This window comes from Rhinatrema bivittatum, chromosome 4, assembly GCF_901001135.1.
Source record: "Rhinatrema bivittatum chromosome 4, aRhiBiv1.1, whole genome shotgun sequence".
Taxonomy (NCBI): domain Eukaryota; kingdom Metazoa; phylum Chordata; class Amphibia; order Gymnophiona; family Rhinatrematidae; genus Rhinatrema; species Rhinatrema bivittatum.
In genome coordinates, this window is record NC_042618.1 from 427769010 (window position 1) to 427792123 (window position 23114).

Genomic DNA, 23114 nt, shown 5'->3' on the forward strand with positions numbered 1-23114 from the left:
AAATGAAATTCTTACTTCTCAAAAAGTCTGCATTGTTTGTGCCAACATTTTGCACATTGCGTTTTTTAAAATTATTTATACAAAATTTGTTTCCAGCGTGGAATTTTTAATAGCAAGCTTTTTTTCCCCCCCCCCTTGTGGCTTTGGTAAGGCGTTAGTGGCCACGTGGTGGGAGACGTTCTGTGGGTGAGACAGGGCAGGCAGGAATTGTCCTGTTCCTGGCTGATTTGTGTCTTGTTTCCGTGTAGGGATGATGCATTTTCGGACAGCCTCAGTCAGAAGGCGGACAGTGAGGCCAGCAGCGGGCCCCTGCTAGATGACAAAGCCTCATCCAAGAACGACCTGCAGTCTCCGACAGATCATGCCATGGACTACAGCTTTGGGGGCGTGATGGGCCGGTAGGAACCCTGACTCCTTCTCTCAAACTGGAACCAGTACGGTGGCAGAACATGAGCTAGTGAGGAAGGCAACAGTTAGAACTCAAGATATCGCACCCAGGTTTGGGCAGATGGCTGTACGTTTAGGGGCAGAGTGGAGTAGCCCTAGTAATTGCTTCTAACATGTGTAGCTCATTCTTAAAAAGAAAGCTCCTCTTTGAAAGTTAATATAAAGTAGAGGGACTAAGAGCACCCACGTGCTGCAGCTGCTGTTTGTGCAGGTGGCTGAGAAAGGGGCACAAGAGTGCATGCATTTTTGTACGTGTGCTGTTGTCTTCCCCCAACCCTTCTCCTCTCTCTGGGATGCCTGCTTATAACCCAGCTGAGAGAGTGCACACTGCGCAACCCCGCACCTACTTTTAGCTGGATTGAGGGAGCATAGTTTTCAAGCATGGAATTTACTTGGGTAGATTGCTATTTACATGCATAAGTGGTTTTGAAAATTGCCCTCCACATCCAGAGCTAAGCAATGCCATGGTGCTAAATCCAGAGAATTAGCACAGGTATATCAGACTGCAGAGTGCCCCATTAATAGCAAATCAGTTCCATGGTGCTAAATCTAGAACATTAGCACAGATATACCAGATTGCAGAATAATCCCATGGTGCTGCATCCAGAGCATTATTACAGATATACCAGACTGCAGAGTGCTCCATTAATAGCACAGTAATCCCATGCTGCTAAATCCAGAGCGTTTACACAGATATACCAGACTTCAGTAATCTCATGATACTAAATCCCAGAGCATTTGTGCAGATATACCAGATTGCAGAGTAATCCCATGCTGCTAAATCCAGAGCATTATTACAGATATACCAGACTGCAGAGTGCTCCATTAATAGCACAGTAATCCCATGCTGCTAAATCCAGAGCGTTTACACAGATATACCAGACTTCAGTAATCTCATGATACTAAATCCCAGAGCATTTGTGCAGATATACCAGATTGCAGAGTAATCCCATGGTGCTAAATCCAGAGCATTTACACAGATATACCAGACTGCAGAGTGCTCCATTAATAGCACAGTAATCCCATGCTGCTAAATCCAGAGCGTTTACACAGATATACCAGACTTCAGTAATCTCATGGTACTAAATCCCAGAGCATTATTACAGGTATACCAGACTGCAGAGCAATCTCATGGTGCTAAATCTAGAGCGTTAGCACAGATATATCAGACCGCAGAGTGCCCCATTAATAGCAAATCAGTTCAGTGGTGCTAAATCTAGAACATTAACACAGATATACCAGATTGCAGAATAATCCCATGGTGCTGCATCCAGAGCATTATTACAGATATACCAGACTGCAGAGTGCTCCATTACTAGCAAAGTAATCCCATGGTGCTAAATCTAGAACATTAGCACAGATATAGCAGTCTGCAGAGTAATCCCATGCTGCTAAATCCAGAGCGTTTACACAGATATACCAGACTTCAATAATCTCATGGTACTAAATCCAGAGCATTAGGACAGATATACCAGACTGCAGAATAATCCCATGGTGTTAAATCTAGAGACTTAGCACAGATATAACAGACTGCAGTGTGCCGCATTGATAGCAAAGTGATCCCATAGTGCCACGCATAAGCAATTAACTATCTGCTTATCTTCTGTTAGACCTTTGCTACCACTTAATCAGCTGGTCCTTATTTTGGACAAAACTAAAATCATAAGTAAATTCCCCTTCAGTGATGCTTCATCTGCCTTTGAGTTTGAAGGCTCTACAGTTACAATATTACCACAAATTTGTAATTTAGATGTGATTTTAGACTCTGAATTATTGATGAAACTTCATTTAAGATTTCTTTTAAAGGCTTCTTTTTTAAGCTTTGTATGTTATGTAACTTAAAGTCCCTGCTTTCTGCTTATGATTTTCATTCAGTATTGCAGGCACTTGTGTTTACCAAGATTGAATATTGTAATTCATTGCTCCTGGCCTTCGTACCACCACATTGAGAGGCTTACAATTTGTGCAGAACTCTGCAGCAAGAGTACTTATAGGCAACAATTCTCATGATCATATAACCCTTACACTGCAAGCTTTATATTGGTTCCTATTGACTGGTGAATTAAGTTTAAAATCATTCTGCTGACGCATAAATTGCTTAATAACAACACAGCCCCCTGAATTGGTGCAATTTTGCATATGTATGTTCCCAGATGTGTTTTGCGTTGTACAAATCATGATCTTTTGGAGGTTCCATCTTTCTGAGTGGTGCGTCTGACAGAGGCACATGACCAAGTGTTTTCTTTTTCTATTTTTTTTTCATTTTTTTCTTATCGAAATTCTTCAAAATAATACAAGAATTATTAAAGAAAACATGGGTTCATACAACAATACCCAAAGTAAACACATATCACCAGTCAACCAACCCATAACAAGTCCACATTAAAGGGGAAGATATACAATCAAAAAATATCAATACAAAGCAAAGAGAGAAAAAACTGGATTACTTTAACATCCAGCAATACCCACTTCAATAGAGAGTTATAAACCCAAGGGCGGTTCTATAATGAGGAAAGGCTAAAGACGGTAGGACTGTTCAGCTTGGAGAAGAGAGAGCTGAGGGGGGATATGTTAGAGGTCTTTAAAATCATGAGAGGTCTAAATGGGTAAATGTGAATTGGTTATTTACTCTTTCGGATAATAGAAGGATTAGGGGGCACTCCATGAAGTTAGCAAGTAGCACATTTAAAACTAATCGGAGAAAATTATTTTTCGCTCAACGCACAGTTAAGCTCTGGAATTCATTGCCAGAGGATGTGGTTAGGGAAGTTAGTGTTGCTGGGTTTAAAAAAGGTTTGGATAAGTTCTTAGAGGAGAAATCCATTATCTGCTATTAATTAAGTTGACTTAGGGAATAGCCTCTGCTATTACTGGCATCAGTAGCATGGGATCTGCTTAGTGTTTGGGTATTTGCCAGGTACTTGTAACCTGGATTGGCCTCTGTTGGAAGCAGGATGCTGGGCTTGATGGACCCTTGGTCTAACCCAGTATGGCAGTTTCTTATGTTCTTAAGAGGCAGGGAGAAGCAGGGTGAGGCGGTTGTTTCAGGTGGCAAGATTTTGAGGTGGCAAAATTGCCCCCTGAAACCTTCCTGCTTCAGCCGCCTCACCCTTCATTCAGGCAAACTTTGGCGGCAGGAAAACCTGCAGTGCTGGTGGCGTGGAGCAGTGACATGCTGGCGGGGTTCCCATTCCCCACTAGCTAAAGGACGATCCAGCGGCAGTGTCGTACTGAGGGGGGGGGGGGGGGTGCGGTCCGCCCCGGGTGACGGCCAGGAGTGGGGTGCCAGCCAGGAGGTTGGCCACGAGCGGAGCCCATCCCGCTCATGGCAGAAGAAGAGGGAGGCCTCTGGGCATTTGGGGTGGAAGCAGGGCCGATGGAAGCTATGGGCCTGAAGCCGGCAACTGCATAAACTTTTCTTCTTCCCACCCGCGTGGCCCGGAAGAGGAAGTGGTGGGTTGGCGTGGGTGGGGGAAAAAGGAAAGGTCATGCAGTTGCGGCCTGAAGCAGAAAAGATCAGCGCGTGTCGTGGGTCACACAAAGAGGCAGCATTAGCGTTTGCATGAGGAGCAGCAACAGCGCTACCCCCCCTTCCCACCGCAAGTGCAGGAAGCAGAGTCGCACCAGCCCCGTGCAGCTTCAAGAAAAATGAAGGGTCATAAGAACATAACATAAGAAAATGCCATACTGGGTCAGACCAAGGGTCCATCAAGCCCAGCATCCTGTTTCCAACAGTGGCCAATCCAGGCCATAAGAACCTGGCAAGTACCCAAAAACTAAGTCTATTCCATGTTACCATTGCTAATGGCAGTGGCTATTCTCTAAGTGAACTTAATAGCAGGTAATAGACTTCTCCTCCAAGAACTTATCCAATCCTTTTTTAAACACAGCTATACTAACTGCACTAACCACATCCTCTGGCAACAAATTCCAGAGTTTAATTGTGCGTTGAGTAAAAAAAGAACTTTCTCCGATTAGTTTTAAATGTGCCCCATGCTAACTTCATGGAGTGCCCCCTAGTCTTTCTATTATCTGAAAGAGTAAATAACCAATTCACATCTACCCGTTCTAGATCTCTCATGATTTTAAACACCTCTATCATATCCCCCCTCAGTCGTCTTTTCTCCAAGCTGAAAAGTCCTAACTTCTTTAGTCTTTCCTCATAGGGGAGCTGTTCCATTCCCCTTATCATTTTGGTCGCCCTTCTCTGTATCTTCTCCATCGCAATTATATCTTTTTTGAGATGCGGCGACCAGAATTGTACACAGTATTCAAGGTGCGGTCACCATGGAGCGATACAGAGGCATTATGACATTTTCCGTTTTATTCACCACTCCTTTTCTAATAATTCCCAACATTCTGTTTGCTTTTTTGACTGCCGCAGCACACTGAACTGACTATTTCAATGTGTTATCCACTATGACGCCTAGATCTTTCTTGGGTTGTAGCACCTAATATGGAACCCAGCATTGTGTAACTACAGCAAGGGTTATTTTTCCCTATATGCATCACCTTGCACTTATCCACATTAAATTTCATCTGCCATTTGGATGCCTCCGTCTGTCGCAGAGATTGAAGGAGGAAGCTGCTGCTGTACTTCTGATGGGGAGCAGGGTAGGACATGAGAGAGAGAGTGTTTTTATGTCTGTGTGTGTTAGAGCATGTCTGTGTGTCTGTGAGTGTGTATGGGAGTGAGGGAGGGTGCATGTTTGTGTGTGAGAGAGGGAGCCTGTGTGAAGGAGAGGAGAACCGGAGATCACCGGGGAGGAGGAGGGGTGGAGAAGTGAATCTGGGGGGGGGGGGGTAGGGAGATGGAGAAGTGAATTTGGGAGGGAAAGGGGATGGAGAGTGAGTTTGGGGGGGGTGGGACAGGGATGGAGAAGTGAATTTGGGGGGGACGGGGATAGAGAAGTGAATCTGGAGGGGAGTGCCAAAGAAAGTATCCACCCCGGGTACCAAATACTTTAGGTACGCCACTGTCCAGAGGCCAAAGAAGAGTCACTGTGGTGCCACCAGCATTTCCCCCACAGCTGGTGGCAGGAAAGGGTCTAAGGTGCCGCCAGTGTTTTCCCCGCAGCCGGCAGCAGAAGAGGCCTTGCTGTGCAGCCAGTGAAAAGGTCCAAATGTGTGTGTGAAAGAGACTTGCCCTGTGAGAGCGAGTACCTGTGTGTAAGACAGACTTTGTGAGTGTGTATGAGAGGGTGTGTATATGCATATGAGAGGATTGGGGTGTGCATGTGTGTGTGTGTGTATATGGAAGGGTGGGGGTGTGTGAGAGGGTGGGTGGGTGGCTATATGAGAGGGTGTGTATCAGTATGATATGACGAGTGGGAGTGTCTGTATGAGAATGGAGGTGGGGATGAGTGTGTGTGTGTTTATGAGAGGGTGGTTTGTGTGTGTGTATGAGAAGGTGGTGGGTGTGTGTGTGTATGTGTGAGGGTGGTGGGGGGAATGTGTGTATGAGAGGTTGGTGAGGTGTGTGTGTGTATTTATGAGAAGGATGTTTGTGTGAGTATATATGAGAAGGTGTGTGTATCTGCATGAGAGGGTTTATGTGTGTGTATGTGTGTGTCTGAGGGAGAGTGCCTGCACACATGTCTGTGCGTGTATGAGAGTACTTGTATATATGTGTGTGAGAGAGGTTAAAGTCTGTGCACCCTCCTCCAATCTACGACAATCTCAGGAGGACTGGAAATCTAAAGTTCCCAGGGATGGAGAGGGGGAGAGTTTTTTTTATTCCTGTTAGTTTTAATTATTGGATGTGATGTTTTGAAATATTGTATTAGTGTAATATTTTAAACATTTTTATACGTGTTTTTACATGGCTGAATTTATCAGCAGATTTGATAGTCTTTTTATTGGTTTGTTTAAAGTTTTATATTTCTTGATTGTGTTTGCATTGCTTACAAACTTTGGCTTCTTGTGATTTCCAGTTCAATTTTTGTCTATACATTTTCAATGTATATTTTATGATCTCTTTATTCTGTATTTGGTGAGAGTCCGTCTATGTTCTGCTTGTGTGATTGAGGCTTTAGGTATTCTGCTAGCATGTAGTTTCTGTGTAGGGATTTACAACAATCTGGCTTTAATCTGTTTTCCTAATAGAAGGTATATTGGTGTTTAGGGCCTGATGTAATATTTGCAGCATGACTTTTTCATACGTTGAGTGCTGGCAGTTATGATCGGGAAGGCTTACTATATTGGAATTGTAGTTCAGTTTATTCCTGGCTTTCTGTGGGCCAAGTCCACACCCAGTGCCCTTTACCATAGGCCTAATACCATATGGGATCCAGTAACCGCCTTGATTACTATGAGAAAAGGTAGTTTATTAAGTATATTAAACTATTGTTATTGAAAGTGTCTTTTTTGCAGTGTATGCCTATATAATATATATGTTGTTGTAAGTGATATTTTTACTTCAGAAGATTGCACTTTGAATGTCTATTTCCCATATGCAATCTGCTTTTTTAGGTTGGGGAAATTAATACATTTTAAAATAGAAAAGAATGCATAAGTTTTAATTATGTGGAGGGGGAAGGGAATGAAAGGCTGTAAGGTTTGCCTAGGGCATCTACTACCCTTGTATCAGCCCTAAGAGAGAGTGTGTCACACACACAGACTCCCACCATTCACCAACCTCTCACACCCCCAGGGGGCAGATCCTGGAGAAGGGTAGGAGGCAGGCTATAGGGAATGGAGGAGTCCTATTTCTAGACTCAGGAGGTGGGGCCACCCGACCCCATTAAAACGTTTCTCCGGCGCCCACTAGGGCAGATGCCGAAGACTGAGAACAAAAAAAATAGCAGGCCCAAAAGCTGAGTGGTTACAGCAGTGGGCTGCAAACAAGGGAAGCCAGGGTTCAAATCCTATTGCCATTCCTTGTGACCTTGGGCAAGTCACTCCACCCTCCATTGCCTTCCCCCTGCCGTGGCCCTCGGTGATTTCACCTGCACTGGGCCATGGGGGGAGGGGGCGGACGCCATGTCATCCTTCACCTCAGGCAGCAGATTGCCTTGAGTTGCCCCTGTATAAACCCTCTGCCCTATGGGCAACACCCTCTGCGTCAAGGAAAGAAAATGCTTCCTTCTTACCTGAGAATCACGAGAGACATCAGGAAAAACTTGTATTTTGTTGCCACAAAAAGAAAAATGCTTATTCTGGCAGTGCTTCTGGAAGCCAGCATTTCTAGACTAAAGGAGATAATTAAAGTGGCCCTGGTAGGCGCCATATCTATAGAAGCTTCTAAAAAAGCAGATATATTAGGACTTCCTTGCCCAAGAGATGATAGTAAGTACTCCTCCCACGCTTAACCCTCTCTGCCTGGGTAAATAATATATATTTGAAACACCAGGAATTTGATCCTCCGAAAAACTTAAGATCTCCATAAGATATTTTTTTAAACATTTCAAAAGGTGACAGCAGTTTTGTGATTGGAACATTTAAGAGCCTTAAATGCATAGCATTTTCTAAGCCTTCCAAATGACTATGAACAATCAAGCTATCTTTTATAGAGGATAATCCTGCATTTTTCACTCATGTTATGGTCTCATTAAGAGTGGAAATAGTGTTTCCCAAAGAGCCAAAAAATTATCCTGTTCTTCAAATTTGGCTCTGGTTTCAGCAGAGAAATTTGAGAGCTGGGTTAAAGTTTGGCCACCAACCTCCAAATGTCATTCAGCGTTACCACATTAAGTTCTTGCATATCCCTAAAAAAGGAGATATAATCATTGGCAGAGAAACTAGATGGGAAACAGGGAGCGAGACAGTTGTTCATTCAACCCTACTCAAAGATGTATCAATATTAGGATCAGGGAGCTTGCTCTGTATTGGAAACAACGGAGTCAGATCCTCGCAAGGTAGGAAATAATTTGCATAGGATAGCAGCCAGATTCAACCCTGTTGGCTGGGGTGGAGGCTGAATAGGGCCAGGACTTAAAGATTTCTCTACGAGAGATTGTTTGATCCTACTGTCCATAATAAGCGACTCACCCAAAAGCTGGACATGTTTGGGAGCTGGAGAAGAAGTTATGATCTTACTTTTCCTTTTTCCTTCCCATTGGGCATAAGGGGTGCACCCATTGGTGCGTGGCTTTGGCTGCACACCGGCGACTGCGTGCTACTGCAGCCACAATTAAATACTTGCTAGCACCTCAGGCAGATGATGTCACACCAAATGGGGGAGGAGACCCCGGAGTAGAGCACCACACAGATGATCATCGAGCTCCCTAGATCGCCTTCTCCAGGCAGGTCTCAACGCTCCCTCCTTCTCTCACCACCAAATACTCCCCCAATTCAAATGCCACTGCAGCCGCATTTTAAATACTTGCTAGTGGCTCAGGCAGATGATGTGACACCAAACCCGGGATGGGATCCCAGGGCAGAGCACCTCACAGATGACCAATAAGCGCCCTAGATCATCCTTCTCCGAGCAGGTTTCAACGTGCCCTCCTTCTCTCATCACCAGATATTCCCCCTGACTAAGTGTTTTCTGTTGTGGACTCCATACGCAGAAATACACTCACCAGTTATCTGTGGTCCATGACAGACTCCTCGTTATTTAAAAAAGCATTGAAAACCTTTCTTTTTAAGTAGACTTTCAGTGAAGAGTTGTGATAGAGGTGACCATCTAATAGATTAGGAGTATTAGCCTTTCTTTTCAGTTTTTATTTTATGATCAGGATATTATATTTTTATGGACTTTTAGCATTAATAGAGGTAGTCAGTGTTTCTCAATTTTCAATTATTATTTCTATTTTTATTAGTTTTTTTATTTATTGAGTTTGGTTTCTTTTTAATCTTTTGTCCTGTTTGATTATATATGTTTTTATGTAATCCGCCATCAACTATGGATATGGGTGGAATCTTTTAAATAAAAAAATAAATCCAGAGTGTTAGCACAGCTATAACAGATTGCAGAGCGCCACATTGAGAGCAAAGTAATTCCATGGTGCTAAATCCAAAGAGTTAGCACAGATATAGCAGACTGCAGAGGCCGCATTAACAGTTTCCCACGTAAACATTTTAGTGTTCTCATCCTGCTAACTGAACTCTCAGCTATGGTGTAATATAATTAAAATATAGTTCAGTGATGGCCATCTCCAGTCAGGGAGTAGGTGATGGGGATCTCTCCCGGAACTGGTCAAGCTGTTACCCCAAAAAGAACAGGACAAATTATACTCCAAGACTACGTAATAAAAACACACTAAGTGGGCTTTGCAAAGCTGATTATTCTCAGCAAAATTGTATCAGCTTTTTTATTATGTAGTCTGAAACTGTAATAGAAAAATTACTGAGGCGAGCAAGACCCCAGGATTCTCCTCCCCTCCCTAACCCAGCACTCTCCTCAACCAGACCCCAGCACCCTCCTCCTCTCCCCCCAACACTCTCCCCAGCCAGACCCCAGCACCCTCCTCCTCTCCCCCAACACTCTCCCCAGCCAGACCCCAGCACCCTCCTCCTCTCCCCCCAACACTCTCCTCAACCAGACCCCAGCACCCTCCTCCTCTCCCCCCAACACTCTCCCAGCCAGACCCCAGCACCCTCCTCCTCTCCCCCCAACACTCTCCCCAGCCAGACCCCAGCACCCTCCTCCTCTCCCCCCAACACTCTCCCCAGCCAGACCCCAGCACCCTCCTCCTCTCCCCCCAACACTCTCCCCAGCCAGACCCCAGCACCCTCCTCCTCTCCCCCAACACTCTCCCCAGCCAGACCCCAGCACCCTCCTCCTCTCCTCCCAACACTCTTCCCAGCCATAACCCAGCACCCTCCTCCTCTCCTCCCAACACTCTTCCCAGCCATAACCCAGGATTCTTCTCTGCTCCCTAACTCAGCACTCTCCTGTGCAAGATCCAGGATTCCCCTCCCCTCCCTGACCCCAGCATTCTCCCATACAAGACCCCAGGACTCTCCCCAGCCAGACCCCCACATCTCCTTCCCCTCCCTGACCCCAGCACTCTCCTGTGCAAGATCCAGGATTCCCCTCCCCTCCCTGACCCCAGCACTCTCTCCAGCCAGACCCCCACATCTCCCTCCCCTCCCTGATCCCAGCACTCTGCCTTTCCCCATCTCCCCTCTTTCCTAACCCTCTTTCTTGCCCCTACCCCTCTATCTTCCTCCTTCACTCCTGTCCCACAGTGCTACGTCTGTCTCTCCCCTCCACCTGGTTAGGCCCCAGGCTGTGCCAGGCAATAAAAATTTCTGCCTAGCCTGGTCAGCTTTGAGGATTAACATGCTGGGTCTGTCTGGCTCCCACCCCCCATCAGGCAGCATTGTCCTTCTTCCAGGGCTGAGGTGAGGGGGTGGGGAGGAAGTTCAGCAGAGGGAGCAGGCTGCTTTTCCGTACACTTTTTTAGGCCGCACATTTTATTTTCAGAATCTTGAGTGACTGACTAATTAGCCTCATCAACGTGCATTTGCATGTGGTGAGCGCTGTTAGTTTCCAGGGGGTTTAGTGCGTTTCCAACGCACTAAACCCCTTACAGTATAAGGGATAATAGATGCACATCGAAAACACTCGCCCACTAAGAATGCTGAATTGGTCATTGCAGAAAACCGATTTTGAGCAGTTTTTCAGTTTTTTCTTTCTTTGCCATTGAATGCATTATTGTAAAAATAATGGCCATTTTACTACAAATATGACAAAAAGGAGAAATTCTATATATCTGTAGCAAACTGTGCTATGAATTCTGCATATGCAGAATTTCAACAGTTTAGGAAACTGATATGAAACGCATCAAAACCGGATTGATTTGTATTGCATACAGGAATTCCGGTATATAAAAATTAAAAATAAATAAATAAATAAATTAATCATTACATGTTTACTGCATGTTTAATAAAATGGATTTTATTATGGATTTTTCTTATGGCCCAGAAATGCAGTATATGGCTCAAAATTAGAATTAAATTAGAATTAGCATATGCATGCTCTCTCCTCCTCCTCTCTGGCTTATTTTGTGATTAGGAATTTCATGCACCATACAAGCATTTTCATTTTTCTTACTCGATGCCATGCTCTCAGCATAAGAATTGAATACATGTTCTCTCGGGCCCTTTTCCCTGTGTCATCCATTCTTGCAGGGTAAGGCTGCGATCCGATGGCGCTGCCATACCACGTCGCAGGAGTGGCGGCGACACCCACAGCCCCCCCAGAGGGCTGGGTCCGGCTGTGGACACCCCTCCCCGAGCAGCAGCCTGTCCAAGCAGCCCCCACAAGATCCCGGTCAGCAGAGGGAGGATGGAAAGCCCTGAGAAACGCAGGATGGCCACTTTTGGAAGCGCCGGGAGCATCAATTACACCGACAGGAAGGCCTTGTCTGATGGGCACCCTCTGAGATCAGCCCCTGGTTCCACGCGGCACAGCAGCCTTGGAGACCATAAGTCCCTGGAGGCAGAAGCCCTTGCTGAGGTAAAGGGGTCCTGACAATTTGAATACCTGTGAACATGTATTGAGAGCTATAGTCCAGGTAGGATCATGAACAGACAAGAACAGGTGAGGTGACCTGCCATTTTAACATCATGTTTTTTTAAAAATAAGATATTGCCCTTTTATATTAAGAATGAGTACTGAGTGTCTCCCTTTAAAATTGTTTACGGGCTTGATAATGCGTTAGCTGTGTTAACCTCCTTCCCCTGGGTGTACTTCCATGCTGGGTATTACTATATACCTAGCAGGACCGGGGATATGGGGCAATCGTGAGACCATTCTGACACCTGATGAATATAGTGCAAGACAAAATATAAAGTGGGTAAATTAATTCAGCATTGCAAGACCCAAAAACAGCAACCAAGGGATAAGCAATTTACAGCAAATTGTTTTTCCTGACGTCTTCCCTGCCTTTTTATCTGAGTTACAGGACATTGAGAAGACAATGAGCACAGCCCTGAATGAGCTGCGTGAGCTAGAGAGACAAAATACTGTGAAGCAGGCCCCGGATGTTGTGCTGGACACCCTGGAGCCGATGAAGAACCCCCAGATGGGGCCAGGGAGCTCTGAACCCGCCAGCCCCCTTCACACCATCATGATCCGGGACCCTGATGCTGTCATGAGGCGGAGCAGCAGCTCCAGCACCGAAATGATGACCACGTTCAAGCCGGCCCTCTCCGCGAGGCTGGCAGGGGCTCAGCTCAGGCCTCCACCCATGAGGCCGGCCAGACCAATGGCGCAGCACCGGTCCAGCAGCAGCAGCAGCTCAGGGATGGGCAGCCCAGCGGTGACCCCCACCGAGAAGATTTTCCCCAATAATTCCTCTGACAAATCGGGAACGATGTAGCCGATGTTGAAGCAGCATAGGGTAGCAGTGACTACCTTCTACTAGTGAAAACTATAAGGGTGTATATATAAAGAATACTCTGATCAAAATTGTTTACGAACAAACAAATAGGCCTCTGAGGCCTAGTGCTACGTATATAGGATTATGTGGGCAGAAATATTTCATAAGCTTGAATTAAAAACTGTATAGTGATATAATATGGTTGTTCTATATATTTTCACTGGAATCTATGCTTTCCCTCTCTCTCTATATATATATGTGTGTGTGTATGTATATATACATATATATATATATATTACAAAATTATCACAAATTCCTTTTTTAGTTACCTCAGAAATAAGCCCTGTAACTTCCTGTGTAACAGTGTTTGTGTTGGTTCACCAGGGGAGGGGAGTGCAGTAGGAAGGGGGCAGAAGGTGTGTACATCACCTGTGTATCAAGCAATACAAGATTAATGCCCGGACTGACGGACCACACCAGTTCAGAGGAAGGCACTTGTTGAGTTCTGCTCAAACTCTCTTAGCTGTAGGAAAGACTGGAAGATCATTCAGTTCAACCCAATAGACTGATCTCAAACACCACTGTTGGACTCCTTCATTAAAGAAACCTGAAATCACTACAAAACTGCTGAAGCCTGTGGTTACCACTCAACATGGAGTGCGTACAGACACGGATAATGTCCTTCTGTTTACATATAGTTAATGGGTTATAATTACCCTGAACCACAACATAGTGCAGTGTTATGTGTGTATAATAATACAGTTGTCTTGGAGGATCAGAGGGAAATGATGAGATCCTGGAATGTCTGCTATATCTATAGAGATTAACTTATACCATTTTGAAATACTGGAGTTATATATATATATTTTTTCCTTTCCCTCTACTAATTACTATAACAGATTAACTGTGAAGGATTCAGCAAGATCTGTTCTTTATATAAAAGGTATTGTGAGTGAGGGGTGTCCCATGGTGAGCAGAGTGCAGGAATGCTCTTCTGAATGCAGTATTTGGATTTATTTAGGGATGGGGGTGGAGGGAAGGTGGGGACAGTAGTGCTGATCCCCACACTAATAGTTGTTTCTTGGCACTGTGAGTCAGGTCATGGCTCACTGCTGGTGAAATTCTGGCAGTGAACAAGAGCACTGTACCTCTACTGAAATCGTTTTCTCCCTCAGGATAACAAGAAAAATAATTGAATTCGTAGAGAATCCCACCCGAATGAGAAGGTGCTGTACAGTGGCCGTGCTGCAGAAACGTGCCTGGAGATACTTCACTGTCGGGTGGTGCAGCCACCTATTCCTGAAACTTGGGTAATGTTACAACTTCCAACATGAAGAAGAGCTCAGACGGAAACAGGGACTTGCCCAAGGTCCCCCATAATAGGTCAGAAAACAAGCCCCACCTCATGCCAAGCTATGAGCTCTAACCACTAGGCCAGAGGTGACACCCCCCCCCCCCCCCCATTCTCATCCATGCTCGCTGTAAAACAGCTTCTGTCTTGAATCAAACCATGGCTATGGAGACGACATCTTCAGGTTAGTGATGGAGCAGCGTATCACCTACATATTCCATTCCAGAAAACTGTTCACCATACCGAGCCCCTCCACATCTCTATATACCGCTCTGCTTCCTGCCAGAGTCGCCACTTGAGTGCATGTAGCTTGCATTGGTAAATAACATCTGTGCATGTGCCTGTGAGCTGAGTTCCACATAGCTCAGTTGTCATTCATGCCTCAGGACGAAGGAGGACAATTTGAGGAAAGAGAGCTCGCACACCTACACCCGAAATATTTGAGTGGTGGTAGGACCTAGGCACCTTCTACTTACAGATCTGCCCAGTCCCTCAGCTAGAACGTGTGCTAGTATCTCTGAGTCAGAGCGACACAGGGGGGCTGCCTTAATGGCAAGGCTTAGTTCAGGAGCACACCAAGGATCCTGTGTAAGCTCATTGCCTCTTGCATAAACAGTCAAGTGTGAGCCATATCTGGCTGGGAAATTGTTGCACTTTCTGTGCTAGATAGGATAGCAGTTTGAACTTGCACAAGGTGTGTCCCTGCCTATTAGACAGCTACAGAAAGGCCTGCATGTAGGTCTCCTTCCCCCAGCTCCTTCAGCATAGATTATATGCTGGATCCCAGCCCCTCCTTCAGTTTCTTCTCATAACTCCCTCCACATGGAGTGTTTGGGGTTTTTTTTTATTCTTGAACACTGTACTTTGTACGAGGCTGTGTGTTTCATGCCCTGTCATATGTAGTATTGGCTGTCAGGAGGATAGGCCTCGACTAGGAACGGGTCACTTCTTTACTGACCTCACGAGTGACTATTCTGGGGCTGAGTGTCAAAAGGGCGGAAGAGGCCTTGTAATGGAAAGGTTTTAGAAAGATCACTGCTCTGCTCCCTCTCCACCTCCCTCAGTGGACCTATCACAGCAGGAGGCGCAGGCCTTTTTGGTGGCCGAGAGCAGATTATAAAAGGAAAACAGATACCCATCCCTCTTTTCTGAGCCTGACTGTGTTCACCTTGAGGCTTTCATGCCTGGCTGTAGGCCCTTAAAAACACATCTTGTTGCGAAGTAAGGTCCGTGGCAGTGCAGGAAAAGCCATTGCTCGGTTGCTGAGCCGCTGTTGGTGTGTGTATAAATGTGGGCAGTGACGGAAGCGCATGCTAAAATGAACTTTTTGGCATAGCTTGGCTAGAGTAGAGGCTCCTGCCCTTGATGTGTGTGCATTATTGTAATATTTCAATCTCAATTCCTGCATTTCCTACTCCCTTGCTACAGCCCTTTTACCCACTCTCCGATATGTATTTGGGCTGGGGGTTAGCAATTGGCAGCCCACACTTAAGGGCGCGATTAGCTTCAAATGGCTTGGTGCTTCTTGTAGCACCGACTTTTGCACTCCTCTTTCCAGCTAAGGGCTGATTTGTGGCAGGGACTTACATAGTCTGGGAAACTCCCGTATAGCCCTAGCTTTGGATATAATTGCTACATTGGTCTCATTAAATGTATATCAGCTTGCCGAGAACCTAAAGTAAGACCACCAAGGGATCAAAGAGCAGCCGGTCACAGGTGTCACGGAGGAGACACTCGCAGTGCCTGCAGGCATCACCTAAATGTCTCATTCTTTGATCACTTCCAGGAGCACTGTATGAAAAAGCTTTGATGAATTCTGCACCAAAGCAGCACCAGTCATGATTCCCTTTCATTCAACCACCGTCTGGCAGAGATCATAAGGCAAGGCGTGGACTGGAGCAGCAGGAAACAGCCAGGGAGGCTAGTGATGCACCAAAGCAGGAGGTGCCAGCTCCACCCTCGAGAGCCACAAACAGGCCAGGTTTTCAGAATATCCCAAATGAATATGCAGGAGACAGAATTTCCTCCATTGTATGCAAATCTATCTGCATGCATATTCATTGTGGATATCCTGTAAACCTGGCTTGTTTGTGGATCTTGAGGACCGGAGTTGGCCCCCCCCACTAAAGCATCTTTTCAACATAGCTGCTCAAAGTGGCTCTGCGCAGCTCCGGGATATAGTGCTATCATGTAGTGCTAGCCAGAATTAGATGATCAAAATAATTGTTTCTTGGGAAGTAAGTTTCCTACCTATTTTGGGACTTGGGATTATTCTTATGCCTAGCCCCCTGCAGGATCACATACAGAAACTGCTCATGGACCCTAGCTCCCTCTTCCCAAGAACCACCAGGCACAGAAGGATATAATACAGTCAAGCCCTGAAAAAAAACCAAAACAAAAGAGAGGAAGCAACATTGTTCTAAATGCTGAAATAATACTTTAAGTAAAAATGTGCAGATTTTCTGATTGCCATGTTGTCAAAAAAGGGTGGATGGCTGACAGTGCGGGGACAAACCATGAGAATGTATTGACCCCCTTCTCCCTCCTCCCCCCATGTTTCCTTCTTCAGAGGTAGAAAGGTTGACACTGATCTGGGAGACCCATTTATAATTCTCACAAGGTACACAACAAAACCTCCGAGCTGCAGTGCGGGAGAAGGGAATGAATGGGACTGGTCAGCGCTCGGGGGCCACACATCCCAAGCTCTCGGTCTGTAGGTCCGGGGCAGCTGCATTTATCACTAACGGGCCTTTTGCCTTTACCTGGCTCTTGCCCGTTCTAGTCCGTCTTATGAACAAATATACTGTACATATCTGTCTTGCTGTTTATGCTTAGATGCTGGAAAGTTACTGCTAAAATGTAAGGCGTGAAAGAGGAAAGAGTTGTTAACTGTGGGTTAGTGCTGCTTGCTCAGTCTTGAACCTCCAGAGGGAGAAGAGCACCCTCAGCACAAGGCCTGCTAGTTCTTACGCTCCAGATTAAGGCAATACTTGCTCAAACCAGTCCTTGGGCCCCTCTGAGCCAGTCTGGTTTTCAGGAGATCCCTTGTGAATATGCATGAGCTACATTTGCATATACTGGATTTAAGAACCCAGTCCTGTTATGCCAATGGGAAACAGAGGACTAGAAATCCCAGAATAGCATTTAAAACACGAGCACCGCACCTCACTGATGCCAAGAAAGCGCTGGCCATGCTGTGTGCCACGGGATATCATTTGTAGTAAAAGTTCTCAGGAAAGTGATCATTTTGATTATAGGCTAGAGTTGCCATCTCACCCAGGTCAACCAAACTGTATGGCCCTGTCCTGATTTTGCTCCATTGCATTCAGAGAGTTGTATTTTTGATTTCCCTAAGAATAGTAGGATAACATCTCCCTGCATGCATTGGAGCAAACCCAGGCCTAGATCAGCCTGTTCAGCTTGACCTGGGTGATTTGTTATTAAGCCCCTTTGCAGTCCAGGGGAAAGCATTGCCATGGAGGACACCACCCAGGCACTGAGATCTGATTTGGTTCATTGTGGGGAAATTCTAATCTCCCCTGTAGACCCAGAACCAGTGGGTGTGTTATAATGTCATCGTCTTGCCCCTCATCTGCTCGTCTAGAGGTGCAGAGGGTGCAGGGCAGTCCTAACAAATTCCCAGAAAAAAGGATTTGAAGGTGGATTGTTTGTTTAAGAGATTAAGTAGCACAAAATCTCCTCCCAAGCTCTAAGCCTTGTACTCCTTACTTAGCTATGATGGATTTTGCATATTTGGGGTTACTTGGGAAGGTGGTTTTTTTGGGGGGGTTTTTTTTTTTTGAGGAGGAGAGGGGAAATAGTTGAAAGCTTTTGCGTGCTGTCTGGCTAATCTGTCCTGGGGCTATACCTGCGGAGGTACAGGTATCCGTGCATGGCAGGAGTCCTGGGTACACAGTGTCTTCATTCTTTCGAAAGTACCCAGATGGTGCTTGTTTTAGTGCTGCTCTTTCTTTCTTTTCACTCCTAACTTTAACCGGCAGTTGGACGCAGGTTGTGTAGGCGCATCCAAGGGTAAGAGCACCTCCACAACGCTTGTCCAAATGCGCCGCAAAACTAATAGCAGTCATCACATGCAAATGTATGTTGATGAGGCTATTAGTCACTCCAATGCCAAAAAAAAAAAAAAAAAGCTTGTCCATTACACACAATTTTGTGCTCAGAAATTGTCTGCCCAGAGCAGGCATTATTTTCTGAGCACCCCCAAAAAGTTGTACAGAAAGGCAGAAAATACGGCTTTTCTGTACATCGTCTGCCTTTAATATCATGGTGATATTAAGTCAGAGGAAGATTTTTTTAAAAAGTGCCGGTGGTCAGGTTCGGGAAACGGACGCTCAGTTAACCAGCGTCCATTTTCCGAACCCGTGGCTGTGCGCCGATTAGGAAAATGGACAGCAATAAATTCAGCATCTGTTTTCTTACCCGGCGGACAGCCGCAGACAGCCAACTTCTCGCAGGCGCTAGGGGCATGCAATCGCCCCTAGCGCCTCCTTGCCAGCGCGCCCCCTAATTTTAATATTGCATGGCGCCCCCCCCCCCCAGGATAGGTGCCTGGGGGCGCGTTAGGAAAGCAGGCGCTGAACACTCAGCACCCACTTTCAGCACATTTTTTTTGCATCGGGGCCCCAGTGTGTTTTGAGCTCTGCATCCCCCTGCTCCTTGGTTTTCTGTAGAAATTTGGAGGAGGTGGGGGGGATGGTCACAGTATCTTCTCCCTCTGCTGGCTGTTTCTTTGGTCTTTTATCTTTAAGTGCCTTTGAGCTTAGAATGACTGTATCCTTTCAGCGCTTCTCTTTCTGTTTCCATGTTGGGTATATTGCTGGCTAAAAGCCAAAGTGAAACCCCCTGACAACAACAGCTGAAGCCATGGTTGGGTGGGAATCTGCCCAAGGGAGAGCTGGAGTCTGGCCAGGTTGCTGGACAGGACCCCCCCTGCTTTACTGCACAATGGGAGAGGAAGAGATTTACTGATACTCAAATTTATTCTTTTATTGTCAACAGATTCTTCTTCAAATGTGTCATTAGTGAAAAGAGCAAATGACATTTGCATCAGTAATTACAAGGCTTAAAAGAGTGCTTCTGTTTGCTGTTTGACGGGAAGCAAAGCTGCTAAAATGCACAGAACACATTCTCATTGGAAAAGCCCTGGCTGGCAGAGGCCTTAGAATTAAATAATAACCTACCTGGGCTCTTCAACCATTATATAATTGAACAACCATTATCTTCTTCCTAGGGGCATGAAATAACAGTTAACTTTTCGAGAGCTTTTCTGTACATGTAAGCATGGATAAAATTGCTTGTATAGGTGAGATTTTTCACTCGGCCAGGAACGTTCGGAATAACTAGAATACAAGGTAGGCAACTCCACGGCTGGAGAGCCATAATCAGGTCTGGTTTTCAGGATCTCCACAAGGAATATGCATGAGGTAGATCTGTAACTACTGCCTCCACTGTGTACAAATACAGATCGTGCATACTCAACTGGGGAGATCCTGAACAACTGACCTGCTTGTGAAGCTTGATTGGAGAAGTGATGGAACAGGGTGAAGGGTGAACTTGTTCACTCTGCGGGGGTTTGGGGAACTCTGAAGTGCAGGCACATCTCTGCAAGATTATATTGGTGAAGGACTCGGACCAGTGCCTTTATCCAGAACATCCTACACATATCCCTCATGCTTACATACTTAATTTTAATTGGATTGCAAATTTTGTAATTGTAGTGCATAGCAATAAATATAGCCCTTGCATAGTGGGGGCTTGGTACCGGTTTATAACAGCTGCACCATGAAGAGAATGTTATCACAAACTTGGACTGACACCACTAAGCCACACAGCACCACTCAGGGTTGCAGTAGGTCCCTGATGATGGGACAGCCTCTAGAACAGGGTTTCCCCAACACTCCCCTGGAGGCACACCTAGCCAGTCAGGTTTTCAGGATTGCCACAATGAATGTGCATGAGATAAATTTGCATACCCTGGGTTTCTAATGTATGCAAATCTATCTCATGCATATTCATTGTGGATATCCTGAACCCCCCCCCAACTGGTTAGGTGTGCCATGCCTCAAGAGTGGGTTGGGAAACTAAAGTTCTCAGGAGCCACAAAGAGGGCTGGCTTTCAGGATATCCACAATGTATATGCATGAGAGATTTGCATACACCAGGTTTCCAATGTATACAAATCTATCTCATGCATATTCATAATGGATATTCTGAAAACCAGGTCTGCTTGTGGCTCTTGAGGACCGGAGTTGGCCACCTTTACTCTAGAATAACAACAAAAAAGACAGTTAAAAGTTATATTGTTTTTTCCCCCCTGATTATTTGAACCTTTTTATACTAGTGCTAAGGTTTTGTGAGCAATGCGCATAGCCATGTAAAGTAAAATTGCCTGGAAGTTTCCTCCTGCCATTCCCAGATCCCGAATATCCTCTGCTCAGCACCCTTACTTGTAGTTCTGCAGCTCATGCCAGCCCTGGTTTTATAATTGCCTCCCTTTTCATTAATGGACGTCCAGTTCTGCTTTTCTCAGACAAATCAGAATTTCCAGTCCTTACATGGGGATTTGCCCTGTCCCTGCTGACTTGGAGCTATCTTGGAATCCCACCACCCAACAGCTACTCGGGAAGAGGAACATTGATATCATGTCAAGCTGTGAACAGAGACTGTGACAGGTCGGGGCTCTCCCAGCTCAGTGACAGTGGTTGCTCTCGCCTCGGGAGGTACAGTGGCATCTCACATGCTCCTTTCTGTACAGGTGATTCGTGGCAGGGCCTAATTCCAAGTCCTTAGATGATGCACTAGTGGTTTGCTTTTCTTTCTTAGAGTGAGTTGCAATACCCAATAGATTTTGCAGACTCCTGGAATGTCTTAATTAACTAACCATGCGCCGGTCCCCATGGCATGGCTGCATAAGGTACGTGCGATCCTGGGCTGCTTCTGATTGGCAGGAACGTTGCCTGTCCTTGTGTACTAATTGATGTCATGCCTCTGCATATATTTCTGGTAATGTACTAATGCCTTTCCAGTTACACGTGTTGGATTGAGTCCTCTCTCATGTATGCTGATGATGCCATGTAGATCAAAGCCACTGGTTGGATCCAAAATCCTGTTGAATAAAAAAACAAAACAAAACTTAATTTTTCTCAGAATAGTAGTCATGATTTCCCCAGGAATGACTGTGAAAATCAGATGTGATCATTTGAAAACAGGAACTGTTCCACTGCGAACCCGGGGCACCCTGAGGGTCTCTTCCAGAAAATGAATCTTTACAGGTCAATATCTGATGGTCCGTACAAGCAAAGAGGGGGGATGAGGGACCATTATGATGGAGGGAGGACCGGAGGGCTCCGGATTATGGATGTGCTGCCATTTCATTTTCAAAATGAAAACGCAAACAAAGTGTTGTTCATTTGCTGTTTTATTTGGTGATTTGCTGCCTCTTTATTTGAAGAAAAAAAAAAAGGCCATTTTTAAATAGCCTTCATGGGCTTTCACTTACTGTCTGCGAGCCCCCCCCCCCTCCTAAAAACCACTTTCCCATCTCCCGAGCTCACCCTCCCAGCCTCCTTCCTATCACATCATAAAGCCTGGCAGCCTTCCCGAGGGCAGGAGTGATCACCACTTGCATTCTGTCCTATTGGTGCCATTTCTTTATTTAACGTTTTTTATATACCGGTATTCGTGGGAAACATCATATCTGTTTACAATGAGGAAATGTGGAAAAAAGGATTTGCATTCACAAAAAAAGCGGGGAGTAGCTTGCTTGTTTCGGCGGTTACTATCCCCAAACCATATAAGCCTGATACTTCACTTTCAATGCAAAGCCAGCATAGCTCTCTGCTTCAACGGCAGGGGAGAAAGACTGATACTTCAAGCATATCCAGCATAGCTCTCTGCTTCAACTGCAGGGGAGAAAGTCTGATACTTCAAGCATATCCAGCATAGCTCTCTGCTTCAACGGCAGGGGAGAAAGTCTGACACTTCACGCATATCCAGCATAGCTCTCTGCTTCAACAGCAGGGGGGGGGGGATGAAGAAAGGTGGATCTATATTCAGGCAACAACCAACAAGGACTGAATTACACAGTCTAGATAAACAGATAAGCATGGGTGTAGCTTGCTTATTGCAGTAGTTAATACCCCTAACTAATTAAGCTATTTCACTTAGATGCAGTTCCAACACTGCTCTCTACATTAATTGCTGGGGTGGAAGGGAAATAGAATAAAAAAGGTTACTAAGAGCCAAGAGAAACAGATAAGTATGTGAGAGAAAAAAAAGTGTGAAAGCTTGCTGGGCAGACTGGATGGGCCATTTGGTCTTCTTCTGCCGTCATTTCTATGTTACATATAACTTGTAACAGAACGTACATTGAACAGGGAGAGGGCAACTTGAAGGGGGAGCAGCAGAGCTTAACAAACTTGCAAATATTAGTTAACAGTGGCGGCAGCAGCTATTTTTTAATGGCAAGGCAAAGGGGGGGAGGGAGATGAAGCGGGAAGAAACTGCGTAAATGGGGTAGGATTGGGGAATACACTAGGTGCGGGGCTGGGGTGTACGAGTGGTGTAATAAGGGGAGGAGTGAGATGGAGTGGAGAAGGGGCACGGAACCATTTTGTTTAAAGCAAACGGCCGGCGCCATTATGAGAAATGGCAGGGCTGGAGCAGGAGCAACAGGGGATTGCTTCTGCTCCTAGGAAGGCCACGAGGCGTTTATTTTTATTTGATTTATACTTCAGAAACTATGAAGCATTGTTATAAAAACTTAAATGAGAAACACTCAGCTAACAAATATACAAAAACAGTGAAGAATAATTAAAGAAGTGAATTCTCACTACTTTAGCCCACAATAAGAGGGAGAGGAAAAAAAGAAATATAAAGAATCCAAACGAGCAATAACAAAGAAAGTGTCTAATAGTAGACAACATCTGGAAAATGCCTGGAGAAAAAAAAATTCCATTTCATCCTGCTACACCAGTCCAGGTCAGTCCTTACAGGTGGGTTATTTCCCCTACCAGCAGATGGAG

The 23114-nt window shown here is 45.4% G+C and overlaps 1 protein-coding gene across 1 annotated transcript in view; it reads left to right on the forward strand.

Annotated features, from left to right (window-relative positions):
• Positions 1-18243, forward strand: part of SRGAP3 (SLIT-ROBO Rho GTPase activating protein 3) — a 233852-nt gene extending 215609 nt beyond the window's left edge. Inside the window, exons 20-22 of the mRNA XM_029601439.1 lie at positions 249-398; positions 11527-11854; positions 12303-18243. Of these exons, the coding sequence (XP_029457299.1) occupies positions 249-398; positions 11527-11854; positions 12303-12719 (895 nt within the window). The 3' untranslated portion in view covers positions 12720-18243. The remainder of the gene's footprint in view (positions 1-248; positions 399-11526; positions 11855-12302) is intronic.
• Positions 18244-23114: the final 4871 nt, after the last annotated feature.